This window comes from Lepidothrix coronata, unplaced genomic scaffold (genome assembly GCF_001604755.1).
Source record: "Lepidothrix coronata isolate B3197 unplaced genomic scaffold, Lepidothrix_coronata-1.0 Scaffold69, whole genome shotgun sequence".
Lineage (NCBI taxonomy): Eukaryota > Metazoa > Chordata > Aves > Passeriformes > Pipridae > Lepidothrix > Lepidothrix coronata.
In genome coordinates this window covers 2,723,866-2,745,832 of record NW_016690249.1, presented here as the reverse complement: position 1 = coordinate 2,745,832, position 21,967 = coordinate 2,723,866, and the positions used below count along the sequence as shown (strand labels likewise).

Here is a 21,967-nt window from a genome sequence, read left to right as displayed (position 1 = left end):
AGCGAGCTCCTCTGAGCAGCCAACTACAAAAAACCACTGAAATATGATAAGCATATAAGAGCATTAAATGGTAGCGTTCTCCATCACCCACAGCCTCTGTCAGTTGTGTTTCCAGGCCAGATGAAGCTAGAATGTACATACAGCTGTTCTCAGTTGTAAAATACATTTTGAAATGGGATTGATTCATCTGTGTTTCATGAGATTGAATTAAGCAAAAGAAAAAAGTATAAAGATTTGTCTTTTTTCCAAGCATTTAATAGAAATAGGCTAACTGGAACATAATAGAGATGTGCTTTCAGCACACAGTAGTGAGAGCCACGTTTTAGGAAAGCTGCTTATTCTTTTGTGCAGTGTCAAGAACTGAATGTACTTTCGTACTCCTTTTTTTGGCCTTAACATGAGCTAATGTCAAAGCAAATTAAGACCTAAATCCTTTTCAGCACTGCTAATGATTGCGATCATTGCAGAGCTGTTACTGGCTGTCTAATCATCTTTGGGAAATCAGGCTTTTGATACATAGACATTGTATTCTGAATTTTGATTTCTGCTACAAAATTTGCTGGTGTGACTCATTATGTAGGGGAATCAGAAAGGTGTGTGGGTCCCATACTGCAGAATATGTTCAAAGCAAATTTTACAGTGAGCTTCAGTGGGTGAAGTCGTTCAGGGTATGATGAGTGATCTGAACAGAATTACATAGGCAAAAGTTCATGCCAGTATCTCCTATCTATAAAAATGCATTTTAGCAGAAAACTTGTTTACAACTGGAACTTTTTTTGCATGCAAGGCAGAATATGCAGAAGAGCAACAGAGCCTGATTATTTTTTTCCAGTTCCATTGCGTGCTTTATATTCAGGGGTTTGTATTATGGCTGTCTGAATTTTAGAACCACAAATGTGCCAAAACCCTTGACTGGTTCACTCAGGTTGATTAATAAGCAACGTAAAATGTCTACTTTCTTCAACACCTGCACGCTCTATTTCTTTGTGTTTTCCAAGTGTAAGAGGTACAGATACATGATTTGACTTCGATCTTGTAAACCGAAATTCTTCAAGTGGTACATCCTGATCTAGATTTGGACAGCAAGGAGATGTTTCCCGGATTTTCCATGTTTCTCAGGTTTTCCATTATGTGGATGAGCCTCTATTTTCAGTTGTTCCTCTGGTTGCTCTGGGAGCAGCTGCACATGCAGGTGATGTGGGTGCTGGGCAGAGCTGGACCCAGCACACTATTTTCCCCAAAATGAGCCCATGGAGCTCGGTAGAAGTTGAGGTACCTTCTGCCAACAGCGGTGTTTGAAGCTATTGCCTGTGTCTGTTTTATTTACTTCTGCAGGCATACCTGTAGCTGTTTATTCTTCCACCATTAGCAGTCACAAGAGAAAAGCATTGTCGGTATTTGATTTATTCCACCTATTTCAGACACTAAGGTGAAATGAATCATCCTTTGAAAGTAACTGACTCTCTATATGGAGGGAGTCCACATAATGGAGTTCAGATGGCTAAAGGTACGAAAGCACATGCTACCTGTGTGACTTTCCCTTCAGTATCATGACACCTGCACTGAGGTTCTCCTGGCAGAGCTTTCAGTGGATTTCATGTGGCATTTCCCTCCACAAGAAATGTCAGAACAGGAAAAAATGCAGTGCATGCTCCCGGTCACCCCATTTTCACCCTACTCCATCTTCACCTCTCACCAACAACTTACCCTTGAGGGAGGGTAGATCCCAGGACCACAAACCTGGCTAAGCAACTTCTCCTGCTTAGGAGGAAATGGTTAACACTTCATCCCAGTCACCAAGTGGATATATGCACCGCAGGGTCCTGCAGAGACAGGCAGATTGCTTTGAGGGACTCTCTTCTGATGCTATAAAGAAATACTTCAGAGTGATGACAGCTCTTTAAGCAACAAATAGATACTACCAAGTCTCTTTGTTTTTTACTTGTAATAAAAGAACTTCTAATTCAAAATAATGAAATGTCATCTTTTTTCTCTTTTCTCTTTTTGCTCAGAAATCGAAGCAAAGGAAGCGTGTGACTGGTTACGTGCAGCTGGATTTCCCCAATATGCTCAGTTCTATGAGAGTAAGTAGGTTTTTTGCCTCTGTATTCAGTACTGAAAGTGCACTGAGCCCTTGCCAGGAAAGCTTGGAGTCAGCCAACACTACATTTAACTGAGTTATGGTCATGGCTGGGTGCTTCACAAAACCTCAGCTGCTAGAGTCATACCAGTGCATGAAGAAAAGTAAGATTCCTGCCCTCATAGCCATGGGAAGTTAAAAAAAAAAAAAAGGGAAAAAAGAGGGACATAGTTTGTGTAAACCTCAAAGGTTAACAAGAACAAGTACAAAATATCCAAAAACATGAGTCTATTTTTTTAAAACTTCCTGAACCGTGTCTAAAATAAGATGAAAACATTGAAAGTTATTGCAAATTTTGATCTTGCTGAAAATAAGATTGAAAACTCTGCAAAGTTACCAAAAGTGAATAATCTGAGCTGCACTTCATTTTTGCAAAGTAAGAAAAGCCGATATTTCAGTGCTAACTCAGTGCGAATGGTGGTGTCCCCTTCCTAGCTGTAAAGTTTGTGCCCAGGGAAGTAACGTCCCCAAGGGCAGAGCAAGTGATTGTGCTGCTGCTGTGTTCAGGAGTGGTTTGGGGAGTGGAGCTGGGTTTTCCTGCTCTCCCTATCTCAATGCTGAGAAGGAAACTGCAGCTGATCCTAGTTTTTCCCAAACTGCATATTCTGTCAGGAACACGGAGCCAGCTCCATCCCACTCGGGCTTACTAGCCAAAGCACAGCTCCGCCAAACACCTCTGGACACCTTCCAGGGTCAGCTTGAGTTGGAGGCAGCATGGCTCCACTCATGGAATGATGGCCAAGAAACCTCATGGGTCAGAGCCAGCTCTGCAGAGAGCCGGCTCGAACACCATCCATGCCCTTGTGTGAGGCTGAGGCTGGTGGGGAGCATGATGCCAAGGACACGTCCATGGCTTCTGATGGCCAGCTGACGTCCATCACAGTTCAGGTGCTGGGTCCTGGTGAGCTGCTCAGGTGCCTGGGGACCAGGAGCAGCATGCAGAGATGCTCAGGTGGCTCCACAGGACACAGGCACGCTCAGTTAAATCCAACTAAGACTAATAAGCCTGCCAGACAAAAACAGACATAAATATGTAACTACCACAGTCCCTGGGTAGCCAGTAGTAGTTTTGTGTCTGCCTTCTGATCAGAGTATCTCAGATACTGACTCCCCCAGGGAAAGGAGAGCCTGCTGCCTGCTGAACTCAAAGGGATGTTCTCTCCAAAAAACAACCTGTGCTGGGCTCCAGCAGTTCCCATGCAATCAATATGTGCTCTAGACAGTCTGAGTCTCTGAAAACAAGGTGCTTTCTGCAAGCATCTATTGTGTCAGTGTTAAGCACTAATGTCTGAAAATGCTGGCTGAAGTTCCTGTATCCCAGCATCCTGCTGTGGTACCTAAGCATGGCAGAGCAGTCTGGAGAGCAGCCACAGCACTGGAACAAGTCCACCATTATAGAGCCCACTAATGTGTTGCAGCCATGTCACTTCACATTAAAAATGTCAGCTTCCAGCACACTGTTCTGGCTTTTTAGCTAATATTGGGGGTTATAGTTCAGCTCTATTTTTTGTCTGTTATTTGAGTAACCCCCTGTCTGAAATAATAGTTATCAGGATCCGTATTAAAACTGAAAAGCACAGAACATTTCTGGGTTTGGGACAAAGTCCATCTAGCAAATAACTCATTAAGTCACTGTGGTGGGAATGAAGAACCTTGTTGCTCATGTGGATAAAGAAAGTGTGTAATTCCCGGATCTCATTCATTTGTTCAAGGGACTAGAATGAACAGCTAACAATTGAGTATTTTTTTAAGCCAAAATGAAATAATTTTGCTCTCATTCTGGTGCACTAGACATTCAACTATACCTTTAATAGAAGAAAAAAATAAAGTGGCTCAAAGGATCACAGATACAGCTGGAAGGGAACCAGAGCGGAGGGAAATTGGTCATACCAGTTTCAGTGAGCAAGCACATGCAAAGCAATTTAGGTTTAGACTATATTTTCATTTTATTACCAAGCAGTCATCTTAATATTGTGTCTCCTTTTATAGACTCCCAGGTTCCCATTGACATTGCTGCAGTAAAGAAAGATCATGATTTTCTTGACAAGGACCTTGTAGAACCTCTTTGCAGGTAAAGAACATCTGAAGTTTCTTTTCTGATAATTTAAAAGCGTGAGCTGATTTGTCATTGTTAGCATAGCAGCAGCAGAGATGTTTGCTTGTCCAGGTGAATTAAGTGATGATATGTATAATGCCAGCATTCTAAATTAATTTCTTTTATGGAAAATCCTGCAGTAGGACACCCACTACACTCATAGAAAGCATCACACGATTTGAGAAGACCCAAATCCAATGGATTTGAAACAGCTGCTTTTTAAGAACTAGCAGTAGTGCAAGCAAACCCTGAATAAATGAGAGTCACATTTGAGTCACACATTAATAACTCATATCCAAGTGCAGCAGAAAAGATGAAACTTTATTGCATAGAATTCAGCAAGCCCTTTTCTCTGGCAGCAGATGTGGTTTTCCTGCTGCTGTGATTCCCTTGGTACTCTGTTTTGGCACCAGTAAGAGAAGCGGGACAAGAACCCCCCAGTACTACAGCTACTACAACTGTTCCCTGGTTTGCACCTCCCAGGGGGCCTGTGTTTGCTGTTTATCTTGCTTTTTATACTCTGCCTGTGATGAATATACCGTATTGCATTGCTCAAGTACTGTCTCCCAGGACTCAAGACACAGCAATTCTGTGGCAGTTTTGCAAAACCACATTGCAGAGGCATTGTTCCCCTCTTCTTTCTCCTGTGCTCAGCTCAAGCTGGGTTCTGCTCCTCTCCTCTTCAAGTAAGGACAAAGGAGCATCTGGGCCTTAAGCAAGCAGCCTTTATTACATGTTACGGAAACTTTCACAACACCAACATCAAGATAATTGGACAAGACTCTTATTTCCCCTTCTACAACTGTGGCTAAAGTCATCAGAGATGGTATGCTGTTCCATGTAGTACTGTGCATTGCAGGGATTAATGAGTCTGTGATGGAGGAATGCAGATAGGGTTTCTGAGAATCACAGAAAATAGGGCTGGAAGAGACTTCATCTAGTCCATCTCTCCATCCTGGGCTATGCCCTCCTTCCTGGAGGATCCAGGTAATTACTGGGCATAGCTGTCAGATTGCTTTCCCACAATTCCCCTGCTGCGAGACGTATTGCCTCTCATGTTGTCTCTTACAGTTATGAGGAACAGAATATTCTCTTTCTCTGTGTCTCAGCCTATGTGTCTGAAGACAAATCAGTTTGAAATAATTGGATGCTTCAATGCTTGCTCTCACAGATGCCAGAGAGCAGAATAACTGCAGACTTGATCCACTTCTCTTCTGTCTGCTTGGTGAGAAAGATTGATATGCCCATGCCTAAGAAACCTCCTTCCCATACATATGTACATCCCCCTGCTTCAGTCTGGAATGATGGAAGGCGTACCTTGCTACAGCTTGGGAACTGGAAAGTGGTACTGATAGAAGGTTGAGATCTCTTCTCCTCTGCCCTTTCCCACTAAGTTGAAAGAGCATTCAAAAATCCAAGCATGATGTCTGTTCCTGTCTCTTTCTTGTGAGAGCAAACAGTGAGGTGTAGTCATTACATAGCTCTGTGACTCTCCCTTAGTCTTTCTTCCCTGGAGTAATTTGTAGTGGTGGTACTACCATGGTCACCAGGCATCCAACACCTACACAGCTAGAAGTGGGAACAGCTCTCATCTCTTGTTTCTGCAGCCTCTCTGTAGACTCGCAGATACACCTACAGTTACACTACATTGATATATTTGTGAGATTTTTTTTTTATAAGTAGCTAGAGAGTGGTTGGGTGTGGGTTTTTTTCTCTTTTATTAAAATATGAGATTTTTGAAAATTGACTAGCAGCTGCATAGATGCACTCGTGACAAAATGCTTTACATTAGCCTAAATCAAGTGATACTGCTGAGACCTATAGAGAAAAGCATAGACACAGATATTTCCAAACTATTTTATTCAAAGATAAAGGGGTTTATGACTGTCTAGAAACTTTTTCTGTAATTTATTCAGAAGACAACACCTGTTGACTTGAATTTTTGTTGGGAGTTTTTAAACAGTTTAGATCCAAAAAAAGGAATAGCACCTTATAAGATTAGAAATACAAGTATTATATACAGGTTATGTTTTCAGCTTGCAGATATTTAATTTGATGTAACTCATCAGCTTCAAACCTTTAGCTGAAAGCTACCTGTAAAAAGCCATTGTACCAAATACCAAGATTCCGGTTCATCAATAAAAGTAAACGGTGTCAGCTGCTACCCACTCATACTAGCTTTGTCACTGTATTAGCTATCAAACCAACATCTTCATAGTTTTCCAGTGTATTGGAAATCTTCACAGCTCAGCTGACCACTGTGGCCAGTTTTCTACCCTTGCTTTGCTCTGTGATGGTGTTACTACAAGGCGCATGCCAGTATATCATATGAGAGCTGCAGACTGTGATGGACTGTGATGAAACAGAAAGTTAAAAAAAGGTTGGTTATTATTTCTGTATGCACAGATCTCCAGTTGGCAGTAAAACTTCCATTCTTCAAACATTCAAAACTACCCTCAAAGCTATGCATGACCAAGCTATCATGCTGATTAACAGTGCATTCAGCCCATAGTGCTGAACAAAATGGTTTCTCATTTTTATTTGGAAGATAATTTTGCAGCTGGAATGCCAGAATGGATAATAAGTTTGAGCAGTTTTAGCTCTGAATGGTAATAGCATAAACACTAAATTTCTCTGCTCTTGTGGGTTTAAATCAGACTTTCAATCTCATTTTATAATCAGTTTTCTTATGGCATTGCAGTATACAAGACAACAGGAGGCACAAATGAGGAGAAACCTTTTCTTTTTAAGGCAGCTGGTAGTATTTTAGTCGGAAAGACGAAGACTCCCTGTTGTAAAGGATTTCAGTGACCTTTTTGAGATATTATAACATCCCTGCTGTTTCCAATATAATTGAAAATTTGGCAGGGTAAAAACCAAATCTGAGGCCTTTGGGTTAGAGGCATATTTATCAAGAGATTCCACTCAGATTTTATTGAGTAATGAACAATAGAGAATTGCCAGGCAATCTGCAAGCAAATGCTGTCAGCCTGCCAAAATAATAATTGGACATGAAAATTTTATAGCTGGATCTCTGTGTCATTTCCAAAATAGCAAGTAACCAACTCTGCTCTGGGAAATTTTGTGGCCGCTGTGATAGGCAGGTGAGAAGGAAAAGCCAAGCCATGTTGTACTTTTTGTATTCACATAAATACAGTGACTAAGAACATAAAGACCAAGTATGCAGCAGTCTGATGCACAGCCCCCTAAACCAAGGTTTAAAATTTAAACTGTGCCAAGCAGTCAGCAGCTTTTTCTTCCATAGCTGTTGTCTCTTAGATAGCTTGTAAACAACCCAAAGGTTGTTGTACGGGATGGGACATCCTACCATTAGAATTCTGAAAGGGTGGTTGTACAGTCAGTACCATTGCTGAGTTTATATTGCTCTAGGTGCTGTTAGGGCATAAGTCTGGCTTTCCACTTGCAGGACAGAAAGCCCTGCTCTGAATGGCTCACATTGACTTTCAGGAGAGATCACTCACCTAATGTGAGCATGTGGCCTATAAGGTAACTTCCTCAGTGGCAACCATGACAGGACTGGAAACTAATATATTCTCTTCATGCACAAAAGTGGTGGAGCAGGGACATGCCAGTGCGAGCTTTGCACACCAGCCCTAGTGGTACTGGGAGGACCCTTATATTGTGTTAAGACTTCAGCTAGGTGAGGTCTTAAGAGTCCAGCGTGAGGAGCTGGATGTCCTCTTCCCAAAGTTCACAGCACCAGAAGAACCCAGATAGGGACATGTGTATGCAGCACCTAAACTTGGCTAGGAATAACAAAAAAGCAAAGAAATAATCTTGTTGTTCCCTCAGAGAGGCATTTTCAGAACCATATGGTGTGTTTTCCTGGTCACAATCCATACAAAAGGACATTTGCAGATCTGCTAAAGTAGAGACACTGTGCTGTCCACGCTAGCCCTCCCCATGATGACTCCCCTTGCATGACTGGCCAGTGCCCCTGGCTGCATTCCCAAGCACCTGCAGAACAGTTCCAGGGTTTCCCCTGGAACTTCAACTCACTTTAGAGTTGTCTCCCTATTACTTGGATTTCTCTTTAAGCAGGACAACAGATCCCCCACAAAGTTTTCCAGCCGGCCAGATCCTGCCTTCTTACAAGCTTGTATTTATTTGTAAACTCTGCTCAGTGCTGTAAAGGATGCAAAAGTCAGAGATTTCCTGATTCCGAAGAACTTCCATCATATGGGTTGATAATTACAGCACTGGAGATGGTATGCAGAGCCCTAAAGACCTGTCGTCTTCGACACCAGGTTGTCGTAGATCTCCTCAGGTAGCCCAGACTTCTCCATGTGTTGACTGGACCAAGGTACCTACAGCAGCTGAAGCCAGGTTTGATATTCTAGGGGATCTAAAATAGCACCAGAAACATCTCTTTGGGCACCTGAATATCTCTGCTGGTCTTTTAAGAATTGCTTCACAGGTCACTTTCCAACATAGATGTCTCACCGTAGAGATGTGTTAAACCACCAAGGCAGTGTTTACCTGTGATGTTCTGAAGAGGAGATAAAATTAACATCACTGAAACACTTCCCCTGACTACTGCAGAGATTTCCAGACAAGCATTCAAATGCATCCTAGATTATTTGATTTTTTATGTAACCACCTCTCTTGTGTTTATTTTATGGTTTTTTTTCCTTGCTTTTCTCAAGTCCAGACTTTGTGTTTTGCTAACAATACAAACAGGCAGTCTTTTCCCATGTTTTGAAGCAGTAGCATAAAAGTGTAGAGCTTCTCTCAGTTCGGCTGGGGTGTCAGTGACAGCCTTTTTAGCCAGAAACTTCTGGTTTTTTGCTTTTCTAAAGACTTGCTGAGGACTTGGCTGTCAGTCATCTGACAGCTTTAAACTGATGAGAAAAGCTTTCTGCCACAACTGGCACATCAACAAGGCAAAAGAAGTTGAAACAGACTGGCTTTGATTTGAGTTGTTAGTACCAGACAAGCTCACAAATATGATCATTAGTTCTCTAATTTCACTGGCAAATCTTTCCACAGCACTGGAAGAGCCCCAGAAAGCATACCGATGTTTCATAGAGGGGTGAATTTAAAACCTGGGGTTGAGTCCCTGTCACCCAGTAAAAAGTAGCTTTGTTTTTGATGAAGCAAGTTATTCGTAGCAAAGCCAGATTATAAAGCAGACAGGACAACAGAGTGGCTTCCCAAGTCTCTAGTTTAAGTAAAGATATTAATTTTTATAGAGATGACCTATTAATCCCTGTTGAAACAATCTCTCTTTTGGATGCCATTAGTGGAAAAATGATGGCTTTGGATGGTCTTGTTGGTCTGATCATGTTTTTTCTGCACCTTTCTGTGCTGCAGAAGCAGCCTTTCTTAATCGAAATGCCACCACACTTTCTGCTGTGGGCTGAGATGCACAGAGATACCTGAGTGCATACAGGGTGAAGGATATGTCATGGGCTGTTGCCTCCTCATCTTCCAGCTCCTGAAGTGCATGACTTGCTCCTTAGTTTTTGGAAGGCAAGCGACGCCATAGTGAATGAAGGAGCACTGGTCACTGTATTGAAAATATTTTCTTCTACATCTTCTCCCTAACAACTGCAAATAGGCAATAAGTATAGAGGGGTTTTTGTGAACTATTGAGGAAGCAGTTGCAGAGATCACCTGCCAAGGGCTGCTGTGGAGAAAGCCCTCTTTCCCAGAAGATTTTCTTCAGTGCCTGTTATGATGAACGCAAGGGAGGTGCAGTTGATGGCTTGGGTTTCAGTGTTGATGAGCAGCTGGAAAGGAGGCAATGGTTTCTCAGAGTTTCTGAGCCTCTGGGCATGAATTTAGCTGATGTCTGTCTCCTGGTCAGCCTTGCAGGACATATTTAGGTCAAGGAAGCAAGGAGTCATTCCCCACTCACCATGTTAAGGTGTGAGGGCACAGCGGCAGCTTGATTCATACATACAGCTACAAGTACTTAAGCAGCACACAGTGGCATGTCAGTGTGGAAATGTGGCTACAGACTTGTCCCTTCAGCACAGGCCAGATAATGAAGAGGTACAGGGAGTCCACTATTAGCCTCCGGTTCACTGCTCAGAGGAAACTGTCCCCAGGGATAGAAAGTTGGGCTGGAGTCCTTTGAAAATCTGTCTCTGCCTCTATGTATTTGGAATTGATACCGATAAGGAAATTTTGTTCTCAAAAGAAGCATTGAACATTTCTCAGACCCAGGGCCCCAAGAAAATGGCACTTTGGGTTGAGAAATTCCATGCTTGGGCAAAAGATAAGTTTTGCAATAATAGATGAAGATTTCTGGGCAGAAGGCTGAAGATATAACTACAGAGCCACATACCCTGAAATTTGTTTCAGGAACATCGCTATCATGCATGCAGGGTGTGCTTGTGAATGCATTATACTCAAATTAATACTATGAGCACAGGACTTTTCTGATATGGCATAACAGATTTATTGGCTTGAGTTAGGGAGTAGTATTTGATCTACAAATAAGAAGATGATATTTTGTGAGGGATTTTTTTTTTTAAAGAAAGATCAACACTGGATGGACTTTTTCTTTGTTAGTGGTGGCAATTTGAAAGGATTTTTAATAGTAGAAGTTCTGGGCAGGAATATGTTACTTTCATAATGTTCTTATGTTGTGTGAGAGATTATATTACTGATGTGATACTTTTTTCACGTGTCCTTGTAACTTATCACATATATTTCATATGTTATCAGTTCTGGAGATTTGCGGTCTTGTCTTGAGACCCAAAAGCAGCAGTAGCAGGTCTTGCTATAAAGACAAAGGAGATGCAGGCAGCTTACAGAAGAGTGTTGTGGGCACAAGGATCTCTCACTCTGCCTTGCTTAATTTTGAAATTCAGTCCTAGATCTGGAAAATTTTCAAAGTCGGACATATTTAACTCTGAGCCTCTGCTTTTAGAATTTGGGTGGTTTCATGGATCAAGATCTTTAAGTATAAAAAAAACCCGAATCCATTATCATTAGCATGGTAGGTTCTCTATTCAAAGAGCATGTTTTCTTGTCCTCTGTCTGTCCTTGCACATGGGCACACTTACACAGAGAGATTGTCATTTCAACCCACTGTTATCACAGGATAGCTTTGGGTTTAAGAAGCAGATGCCTTCTGGAGATGCTGGTAACAGCAGTATGAACGTGGTCAAAAATAACTAAAAATATTTAGTTAAAGATATTAGATTTGTTACATGTTGGGTGTGTTAACCTGTCTCTAAGTTCCACAGATATGGGAAAGAAACTACTGGGCTTAGAGAAACATTTAAGTAACTGCTAAAAGTTCTTGATGTCAGCTTTTTAGGGAGATGCCAACTGCCAAAAGTGAGAAACTGCATCATTGTTTTTTTTCCTTTGGTCTTTCACTGCTTTGAAATCAACAGTTTAGACCAATTAAATTACAGTCCTGCATATGGCAACTCACTTCCTTGTCATTTCCCCAGCCAACAAAGGTATTTGTTTCCTGTGCTAGGTGTGTAAATGTCTGTGAGTTAAAAAGCAATCTATAAAATCTGGCTATCAGGTAAAGTGACGGTGATGCAGTGGTCTTATAGCTGGAATATATGACCAGTATAATTTCTGAAGCCTATTGTATGCAGTTGGCACCCTACAGTCAGATAAGAGAAAAGGTTTTGAACTTGCAAAAAGTAATGCCCTGTAATCAGAGACTGCTAATCTTTTGAATTTTCTTTGCCCTGTAGACGACTGAACACACTAAACAAGTGCGCCTCAATGAAACTCGATGTGAACTTCCTAAGAAAAAAGGTAAGGAAATTTCATGAAATGTGACTGCCCTGATTTAGCCTTGAAGTCAGTAATGTTCTTAAAAGTAAGTTAAGTATATTTGACTTTGAACATGTGTGTCAGCGTTATCTGGATGCGTGATAATGTGAATTGCTGAATCTTGAAATTATAAATACAATAGAAACTGTGACTAATATAGCAGGAATAATACTATGTGTATTAAAAAGGTCCACACAGTACTTGAACTCTACATGCATGCAATTCAATTTAGTGGGTGAAAAGACAGTGCAGTTTCGTTAGAGTGGCTTGTTTGTAAATTCCATGTGAATACATAATGGAAAATCCTGCTCAGAAACAAATGGAATGCTCAGATGAAAATAATAGCTATTCTTTATTTCTTGTACTGACTTCTTCCCAGTTAAGAATATGAAAATAAACTCTGTCATCCTTAGAAGTTCCTGTGTAACATGGGAATTATTTCAGCTTAAAGGGTTTCAGGAAGGACTGGAGAAACTGCCTGTTGATTTTGAGAGTTTTGTAACATGTCCAGCATTAACTGTTGAACGTTTGGTTTTCTGGTCACAAATTTCCCCCAAACCCTTCAGAGGTGTACAATGGTAGTTGTCGACTCTGTTCTTGCTTTGTAGAGTGTTTGTCTAGTGCCTTTTAACAACTTCCTCTGAGGGCTGCATTTTTGGTGTCTTTGCAAATTCAATCCAGTCATACTTTACTCAGTCTTTGAGGGGACTTGAATAGAAAATGGTTTTGATGTCTGGATATGCTGCCTTTGGCATATGCCCATTTGTTCCTCTATGTACTAACCTCTTCAGCTTGTATTTTGTCCATTCACTGGAGCTGCAGGGACTTCACTGCATCAGGAGTTTTTCTTGTCTTGGGTTTTTCTTGTCTTTGGTAAGTGCTAGCACTTTCCACATCAAACACCTACGTCATACCTTAGAAAAGATTAGTAAAATCCCCTGACTACACAAGAACTTTATGTCTTGGGCAGGCAGATGCTATAGGAAGAGGCTGAGGTCCCCTAAGAAAAACTAACTCAATTATGTGTTGACCTGCTTGGAAAAGTGTCTGGTTTGTGTTCACTAGCTCATGTAGTTATGTTCAAACACAGGTACTGGAGCTGCACAAGAGACAGAATTGCAAAATAGTAACATATTCGTGAACCCTGATTGTCCCCTGGAAAATTTGTTTACATTCCTGTCCTTTCTTCTCTTTAACAAGTGTTTTAGGTTTGGTGTGAGGTTTGCTTGCTTGCTTCTGTGTTTGATTGTGTTATGTTAAAAGTGGAGGATTTTTTTGTTATCTTTGGTTTTTATTAATTTTTTGCTGCCACTCCTCCCTGTTCAGAATGAATCGAAGCCCTCAGCTGCACTCCTTGCAGATGACCATTGATTTGTGATGGAAGAGAGATTACTGTACTTGGTACTCTTTCAGGGGGACAGAAGCTAGTTGGGTCCATAACTGCATGAGACCACGGAGAAGCAGAGCAAAGAAAAGTATAGAGAAAGAGGGGTTGAAGGAGGCTTGAGTCCACAAATACAGAGCAACTGAAAGTAGATGAGAATGTGGGTAAAAGAAGAAGAGGAAGAAGAGCCTGCTGACAGGAGAAAATGTAAATGCAAGTGTAAAAGCCAGAAATTGGGTCTGAAATTGAACACTGAACCAAATAAATCTTTTGATGTAGATACTGCCTTTCCTAATAGTCTGTATGGTGATCTGAACAATGAAATGCAAAATCAGCTTGCTTTGGAGCTTCAGCATAACGGGTTTGCACAGGACTAGCACAGCTGCTTGAGTGATTCATCAAAATATGGCAAGCAAGCTGCCAGGCAAGGTTACTGTGAAAACCAGCACAGCATGAATGTTCTCCACTGCCCACTCTCCCACCCAAACCATTCCCACTGTGGGCTGCTGTCTTCTCCTTGGCTTCACTGAGATGCATACAGAAATCCTCATGTATGTGTTGCAAATATGTCCATAAGCAATTTGGACAGACAGAGATTAGCCTTTGGATTAACTGCCTTCTGCAGCTGTCGATTTATGAGAATTCCTGCCCCCAGATGGAAAAATGTGGCAGAATTCCATTGCAAATAAACCCACTTTTTGCCTTTTGTTAGTATCCCTCTGTATATCAGGCAAGTACACCCTTAGTCAAAAAGCTGTACTATTTTAAATCAACTGTGACAAATCTGTGAATCAAAACCTCTTTCTCTTTGGCAAATGTTACCAGTCACTCCTAAAGAAACTTGACTCTTCTCATCTTCCCAAACATAATGGTATTAACTGGACTTTTGAATATGCTCCAAAGCCATGCACTTGATTTCACCTTAGGTCAGTAGAAGTATACAGTCACTGCTCCAAAATGTCTGCTCCGCCTGTGTCAGATGAATCATTCTTTCAGACCTTCTCTTGATCCACTACCCCCATAGCTGGTGACATGTGGTTTGGCTAAGTGCTCTCAACATTTTTTTTTTTTTTGGATGGTTTCATTTGTCAGGGCATTCAGATATCTGACAAGAACAGTGGGTCATTCAGGATGTTCATGGCTTCCAGAATTTTTACTGATTCCATCAAAAGAAAAGCACATTATGTCACAGGACTCACAGTGCAGCTGAATTTGTAGTGAGTCACCATGGCAGTATTTCGGCATGCAGATATTTCATATTTGTCTGATTTTGCTTCTGATGAAACACAAACATGTTTCTTTACCAATTAAAAACCCTAAAACTAAGCCTTTATTTAATTGAGCTGCAAATTTTATCACCAAAAATCCTCTGTATTTTCTAAGTGGTTCTTGAGCAGAATGTCATCCTGTCTTTGTTGTGGTTAGAGGCAAAACTTGTTTACTATCAGTATTAATTTCTGTTCATCTCTGCTTTCTCAAAAGAAAAAAAAACAACCCTCAAAACTTTTGATTTAAAGTATATTTGCCACTGAATTTATGTTTATTTCTGTCTCCTGCTCTATGCTCTCTTCTTGGTGTTCCTTGCAATGTCTCTACCATTTAGGCTAGTTTAATCAACTCCAGCTTGTAGGAAAATACAGGCTAAATCCTGTCAGTTCATACAGTAATGTCAGTGCAGCTACAGGGATTTGTGTCAGCCAAGAATCTTCTTTAAGGTCCCTTTGGCATATTGGGAAGTACAACAAATTTAAAAAAATATTTCTATCCTATTGGCTGGTGCCATCAACGCTCCAGCAGTGGTATGCTTTGTAGATATAATTACCACTACTAAGTATTTAAAAGTACATGCCCTTACGGTTTTTAAAATATCCACTTTGTGGCACTACTAAGACCACAATAAATGGATTTTTAAGTGCCTGAGGCTGTGCGGTCCTTTGCATACAGAAAGCTGTGGAGATAAAACAAAGGTAGAGTTGTCTGATTTCTTCTCTGCAGACAAACTGGCCAAACCAGTATTAGCCTTTTCTAGCCCTTTTCCTCATACTTTACTAGTTGCTTAATTTTTCTGTCTAACTAGCCACAGAACTAAGATCTGCATTCATTCCTGTGAACTAACATCAGCTGCAGGAGCACTGCACACCTCAATGTTAACAGATGAAAAAGGAATGACTAAGCCCAAAATTTCATAGCTATATTTTCTTTTATGGTTTGGATATGATCTAAAACATCTGACTGACTTGAAGTGATAAACTGGCAAAAGCTTATGGCATCAGTGAGACCTGGCACACTACTGATCCAAATCTGCAGCTTTTGGGGTTTCACATTATTTAAGGTTTTGGGCATTCTTGTAAAATTTGGTTTACATTTTTCAATTAGAGAGGCCAGAAGAGATCTAGTCAGAGATCGGAGAGAACTTTACCATTGAAACTTCCTATAAAAATACTTCTAATATTAGACTTTTAAAATGAGAATTTTTCCATCCCAAAATAGTCTTTCTGGTTTAGCACCTCATTTTAGTCTGACAGCCTGTCATATTTTACTGCCTTCATAGTGCTTCCAAGAATGTGAAGAGCTGTTTGGATGTCATGTAGGTGAAGTTAGTTAGTTTGCTCTGCTTTAAAACACATGTACAAGAATAATGCAGTATAAACCCAGTTCAAAGTCAGGGGAAAGATACTCATTAGCAACTGTGGGCTTTGCATCCTTAGAGAACACAGAAGTTCAGTACTGACTGCATGCTTCATGCTGAAGATGTATATTTTTTGTTTCAGCAAACAGATGAGAAAAATGTCATAGGGAGAGATTTTTTATGCAATTTTTTTACCAAGGCACATGTTCTCTGCATTGCAGAGTAGCTCCTGGAGCTGCCTAAACATAAGCACAGCTCTGTGTACTCCAGGCTGAGGGATAAGACCAGGAAAAGCTATGGGGCTGCTGCTACTTCAGGAGAGGTTGGAGGAAGCCAGAGACAGTGGGTCAGGCTTCAGATCAAGTTTGGGGTACCTCTGATGGCACCAAGGCCATGAAGGCAGTGGTTGCCACTGTAGGAAAGGTCACCTCAACTGTAGAAGCTGCCTCATCCAGGCCTGAGCCTGGCCGTTCCTCCTGCCCACATGCCCACAGCTGCATTGTCTGCCCTCCTTTGCCTGCACTCAGACCCACCCTAAGCAATACTGCCAAATAGTATTTTTTTATTGTTCTTTAAGCATTGTGGCTATTATCTGTAGTTATGTTCCTGAAACATAAATCTTGTTAGATGTATCTGGTCTGTGAAGTTTGTAGATGTTTATTTAGTTCTCACTGCAAAACTATGTGCAGCACCAGATATTTGCTGTCTTAGTTTTTTAAATAGCTCACATTGCTGTAGTACCCACCTATTTCCCCATCTTTACTGTGTCTACCTTAACACCATCCCTGCAGTCAGGATCTCTCTACCTGGACCTTTCAAAACTTTTTTTTCTACACAGTCACCATGGGCATCAGCCCTACACAATTCGGTGCACAGACAACCCACAGAAGCCAAGAGGTATCAGTGGGACTCCTAACGTAGAACAGGCTTTTATTCCTTTCTTGTTAAGATGTTCACAGTCTTTACAATCAAATGGAAAAGGGTGTTATAAAAGGACTGATGACCAGTCTGTCATAAACGGGGTGCAGAGAGACTTTGCCGTCTGTTGCTCACAAGGACCACCACAATGACATTAATTCGAATAACAAGTTAAAGCACCTGTTTTTAATATGTGCCACTTGCTTTTTTCCAGAGTGAAGATTCAGATGAAGAAGATCTCTGTGCTATCAGTAATAAATGGACTTTTCAAAGAACCAGCAGGCGATGGTCTCGAGTGGACGACATTGATGCTTTGCTTCACCGATCAGACAGACATGGATCTTCTGGGGACATTAAAATGAAAAATACAACAAGCAGTGAGAGCGTCCTTACGGATCTGAGTGAACCTGAGGTCTCATCTATTCACAGCGAGAGCAGTGGGGGAAGTGACAACAGGAGTCAATCCGGCGTCAGCAGCGCTGCCAGGGAGACCTGCGACTGCTCTAGCCATCATGATGTGGAAAGCACACTGCTGCAGGACTCCACTGCAATAAATACTGCCCTGTTCCCCAAGGACAACCTGAAGAATGAAAAACCAACACAAACCAGAGCAAAAACCTTTCTAAAACGCATGGAGACACTAAAAGCAAAAGGCATGCATGGAAAACTAAAAGGCTCAGGAAGAACAGGTCCTTTAGAGATAAGTGGACCAGTTCTCCAGTTTGAGCCAAAATCCTTGAAAGACATGCACTGTGTACAGATAGTCAATGGTGATCTCCACAACTTAGGACAAGATTCAGTTAAAAGAGGACTTTCCTTTTCTGCCAAATCCAACAGTGAGAGCAGTCAGTCTGAAAACAGCAGCAGTGGGGTGAGCACACCGTGTTTGAAGGAACGCAAATGCCATGAAGCAAACAAGAGAGGTGGGATGTACCTGGAGGACTTAGATGTTCTGGCAGGAACAGCCTTACGGCAAGTTGTGGACCAAAACCTCAAAAATGAATTTCATTCCCAAGAGAACTTGGTTGTGCATATTCCGAAGGATCACAAACCAGGGACCTTCCCAAAGGCACTTTCTATTGAAAGCCTCTCACCTACAGACAACACTAACAGTGTAAACTGGAGGACAGGCAGCATCTCTTTGGGAAAGCAGAGCTGCTCTGCTCCAAAAGAGTCCGGATTGATGGCTTGCTGTCCTAAAGAGAGCAGAATTAGTATTTATGACAATGTGCCAGGTTCCCACTTGTATGCTAGTACTGGGGACCTCCTGGACTTAGAGAAAGATGTCCTTTTTCCTCGTTTAGATGACATTTTGCAACATGTCAATGGACTTCAGGAGGTGGTAGATGGCTGGTCAAAGAATGTGTTGCCAGGTCTGCCAGTTGATGATGTGTCAGTCAGGGAATCTCCATCGTTGCCATTCCAGTCGCCTACACAGATCACTCTTGATTTTGAAGGAAACTCTGTCTCTGATGGCCGGACCACACCGAGTGACATGGACAGAGATGGAACATCCCTGAATGAATCCGAAGCCACTGGTGTTAGGGACAGGAGAGACTCTGGAGTGGGAGCATCACTCACAAGGCCAAGCCGGTAAGTACCAAAATTTTGTTCACAAATCCATGGACTGTGAAATAATACAGTATAATGAAGCAGAGGCTCTCAGCCTGGGAATCAGAAAGTGGAGGGCACCATTACAGTTATACTCATCCAGTATGGGGATGGGGAATTCCCAGGTAAAGGTGGAACTTCAGGAGAAGGGACATCCAGCAATGGAGATTCCTATGTGGAATGAATGCAGAATAGGTTTAATAAAACAATTTAACTAAGGCATTTTTTTATCTCTTGATTATGTAGTAGGACCCTGTATACCTTGTAGGATGTATTTTCAATTTGTCTTCTAAGTTATGCACCCACATCTTTGTGCATCAGTGCCTTACGCACTTTTTATTGCACTGGTCTGCTTTAAAAACGTGTCCCTTTGTGCTCAAAGAGAACTTCCCTACCTTGCCCCTTCATCCTTCAGAGATGAAATTATGGTATAAAATTGACTTGTTAATAAAAGTGAAAAGTGAGATTTTGTTAATAGTTTGCAGACCTGTTTTAAGTCAGAGAGATGAGTTCCAGTTGAGCCAGGGAAGCAAGGCCCTGGGCAAAGGCCTTCATGAATCCATACTGTTGTGTGTAGGGTGGCTTTGTACGTGCAAAACCAGGGAGAATATACCTGGTATTTTCTGATCTCCTGTCAGTCTTGTCAAATCCTCACAGAGGATTCTGCCATGCTATGGTTTACTGCAGCCTGTGCTTGCTCACCTCCATCACAGGCAAGTGAACTCAAGGAAACTACTGAGTAAATGAGCAGTGCCAGAGTTTTTAGGATTTGAGCTAGAACTCATGTTCAGCAAAACAAGAAAATTAAATTTACTTTTTTTTTCTGATGAATCTAGTATATAGAGAAAGTGCATTGGAGTGAAAAGATGTGAGTGGCTCAATATCTTGGTGGTTACAGCTCTTGCTAAGGAGACACAATGTTCAATCCTTTTTCAAAAAAATTCTTCAGTATTTAAAAACAGAGATACTTGGAGAACCTCATCTCCAAATACCTTGGTGGTCAGGTTGGTCCCCTGGGATGTGTGGGACTAGGCATCAAATCCCAGTTCTGGGTCAGACAGAGAACATTTGAATCTGGATCTCCCACATCCTGTTGGAAGTGTGTGGGCTAATAAAGGGCATAGCAGGCAGCATCACTTCCCCGAGTATGTGGACAGAACTCCACATCCACTTGTGAATCTAACTTTAAAATGACAAAACTTGGGCATTTCCAAAATTAAAGAGATTGAGCAAATTGTTTTATTTATCTCCAAAGTACATATTATTTCAGTTGACACACCAAAAGCCATAATGTATGTGTGCATGTTTATATGTGTTTTATATATTGCCCAGCCCTATCTCACAGTATACCATCTTTTCTGCCCAATTAAAGCCATTGTCTGACTTCTCTATTGTTTATTTTGCTAAAGGCGATTACGATGGCATAGTTTCCAAATCTCTCATCGCCTGAGCCACTCTATTGCATCACTTCACATCAGCAATCAGTCAGCAGCCCAAATGAATCTTCTGCAAAAATTCTCTTTGCTTCGTCTTACTGCCATCATGGAAAAGTACTCCATGTCAAACAAACATGGTTGGACTTGGTAAGTACCACTGATAAGTGGAAAAAGAGCTATTTGTAGAAGAAAATAGTATCTCCTAATTCTGTTTACTGTGATAGTAAGTAAATGCAATTAGAAGGGGCAACTGTAGGATTTGAAACTGTCCCTTTTAATCCACTGCTGCCTAATGACTCACTGGCAAAGTCAGAAATAGATTGTGGAAATCTAATTTCATTCCTCTGCTCCAACAGAGACACAACACTGGCCTTTCTAACAACACTTCAGTTCCAGAAAAATAAACAGGAGTAGAATAGAGACTTTAAAAAGCAGAAGTTTACAGTAAGTCTTATACCCAGAATTCATTTTGTTATTTGAAAAGAAACAGCTGCTGCTGCTACTTTATGTATTTGATATTGGTTTGTTTGTGCTGTAAAAGAAGGGTTAGAACAGTTGTGGCACTTTTCACTACAGATCAAAAGATGCAAGCTTTAGTCTAGGACCTGTGTTAGAGGAAGCTTGCAACCCTGACAGCTGTGACAGCTACCTGGTCACTCAGGGAGTGAAGGGCAGATGGACGTGAATGCTGGCAATGTGGCTCCTTCTGTAGCACCTGGCTACAGAAACCTGCGTGTTTAATGGTATACAGACCCTGTTAGGCTCCACAGACAGAGGTATGTCAGAAATGGAAATGGGCATAGATAAGAGTTTATAAGTATCTGAAAAATAATCAAAAGGGTAACAGAAACTCCCTAATACACCGAGACACTGAGTCCAAATATAGTATGACTTGACATGTACATTGTGATTTTCATGTTCAAAGCACCTCACCAAAATCCCATTAAATTCATCTGTGAGCTAGATAAGACAAGTTTTCCTTTAGAAATGGAAAATTAGATACAGAGTTAAATACATGTGAGATTCACCTCACTAACATCAGCTGTTAGAAAAAGTTAAGTCTAATCTGTTATAAATGTAATCTGAGAAAGTTGGGCCAGCTGTTTGTGATCAGAGGAAAAGGACAAGCAACTCCAAAGCAGCTCATTATATCCAAGGCTGAGGGTTTCAGTCACCCTCCAGAGGTGTCTTTCTCTAGATTGTGTATAGAGGTAGTCCAGACTATTAACTCTTTCTAAATTTCCATTAGAGAACTAAAATTCAGTAAGAATAAACTCCATTTCACTGTTCTCCTTTGGTGCAGCAGCCTGTGGTTAACTGACAGCGTCTGTACTGAAATGAATCTCACCTTAACCAACTTCAAATAAGCAGACTAGAATACAGACCTGCTGTTTGTACCAGGTTTTCATCCTGAGAAATATTTTTCAGTTTATGTAATCAGTCACTAAGAATTTATAAGAGTGGGACTGTAAATAGCTGTAAAGTTATATGCTGTACTTCTTCAGTAGGTAATTCAATCTGAATTTTAATTCCTTCCCACACAGATGAGAAAAACCTTAGTCGCATTCAGGTCATATTCATCCTTTTTATTTTAATTCCATGGCAGTCATGCCTCCCACAAGGAGAATCCAGTTTGTTCTTGTTTTCAGCATCATTTTTTGAAGAAAGCAAGCTCACCAGCTTCACTTAAGTGACTCAACTAAAATAAATCATATAACACAAGGGGTGAATCTGACACATAGGTATTTCCCACTATCATTTATTATTGTAAATTGTTAGTCAATAGAAATACTAATCATGTAACTGGTAGTATAGTCACTCAGCCTGTTAAAGAACTGAACCTCCTTTTCTGTCAGGTACCCTCTCCACTTCAGTTTGCTGTGCTGTTCCTTTGAGTCCCTAAAGGATGCTTTAAACAATGTTGGCTTCAGCTGGATGGCAGGTGCATAGTAAAAGTTTTTTATTAGAACAGATTTTTATG

General features: G+C 41.1%; 1 protein-coding gene across 6 annotated transcripts in view; it reads left to right on the top strand.

Moving 5' to 3' along the window:
* STARD13 (StAR related lipid transfer domain containing 13) overlaps positions 1-21,967 on the top strand; it is a 293,161-nt gene that overhangs the window by 252,478 nt on the left and 18,716 nt on the right. For 5 of the 6 annotated variants that reach the window (XM_017818549.1, XM_017818548.1, XM_017818550.1 and 2 more), the window contains 5 exons: positions 2,013-2,084; positions 4,130-4,211; positions 11,927-11,990; positions 17,154-18,532; positions 19,960-20,133. In XM_017818549.1, the coding sequence (XP_017674038.1) occupies positions 2,013-2,084; positions 4,130-4,211; positions 11,927-11,990; positions 17,154-18,532; positions 19,960-20,133 (1,771 nt within the window). The remainder of the gene's footprint in view (positions 1-2,012; positions 2,085-4,129; positions 4,212-11,926; positions 11,991-17,153; positions 18,533-19,959; positions 20,134-21,967) is intronic. The other variant, XM_017818553.1, reaches the window with a different exon arrangement.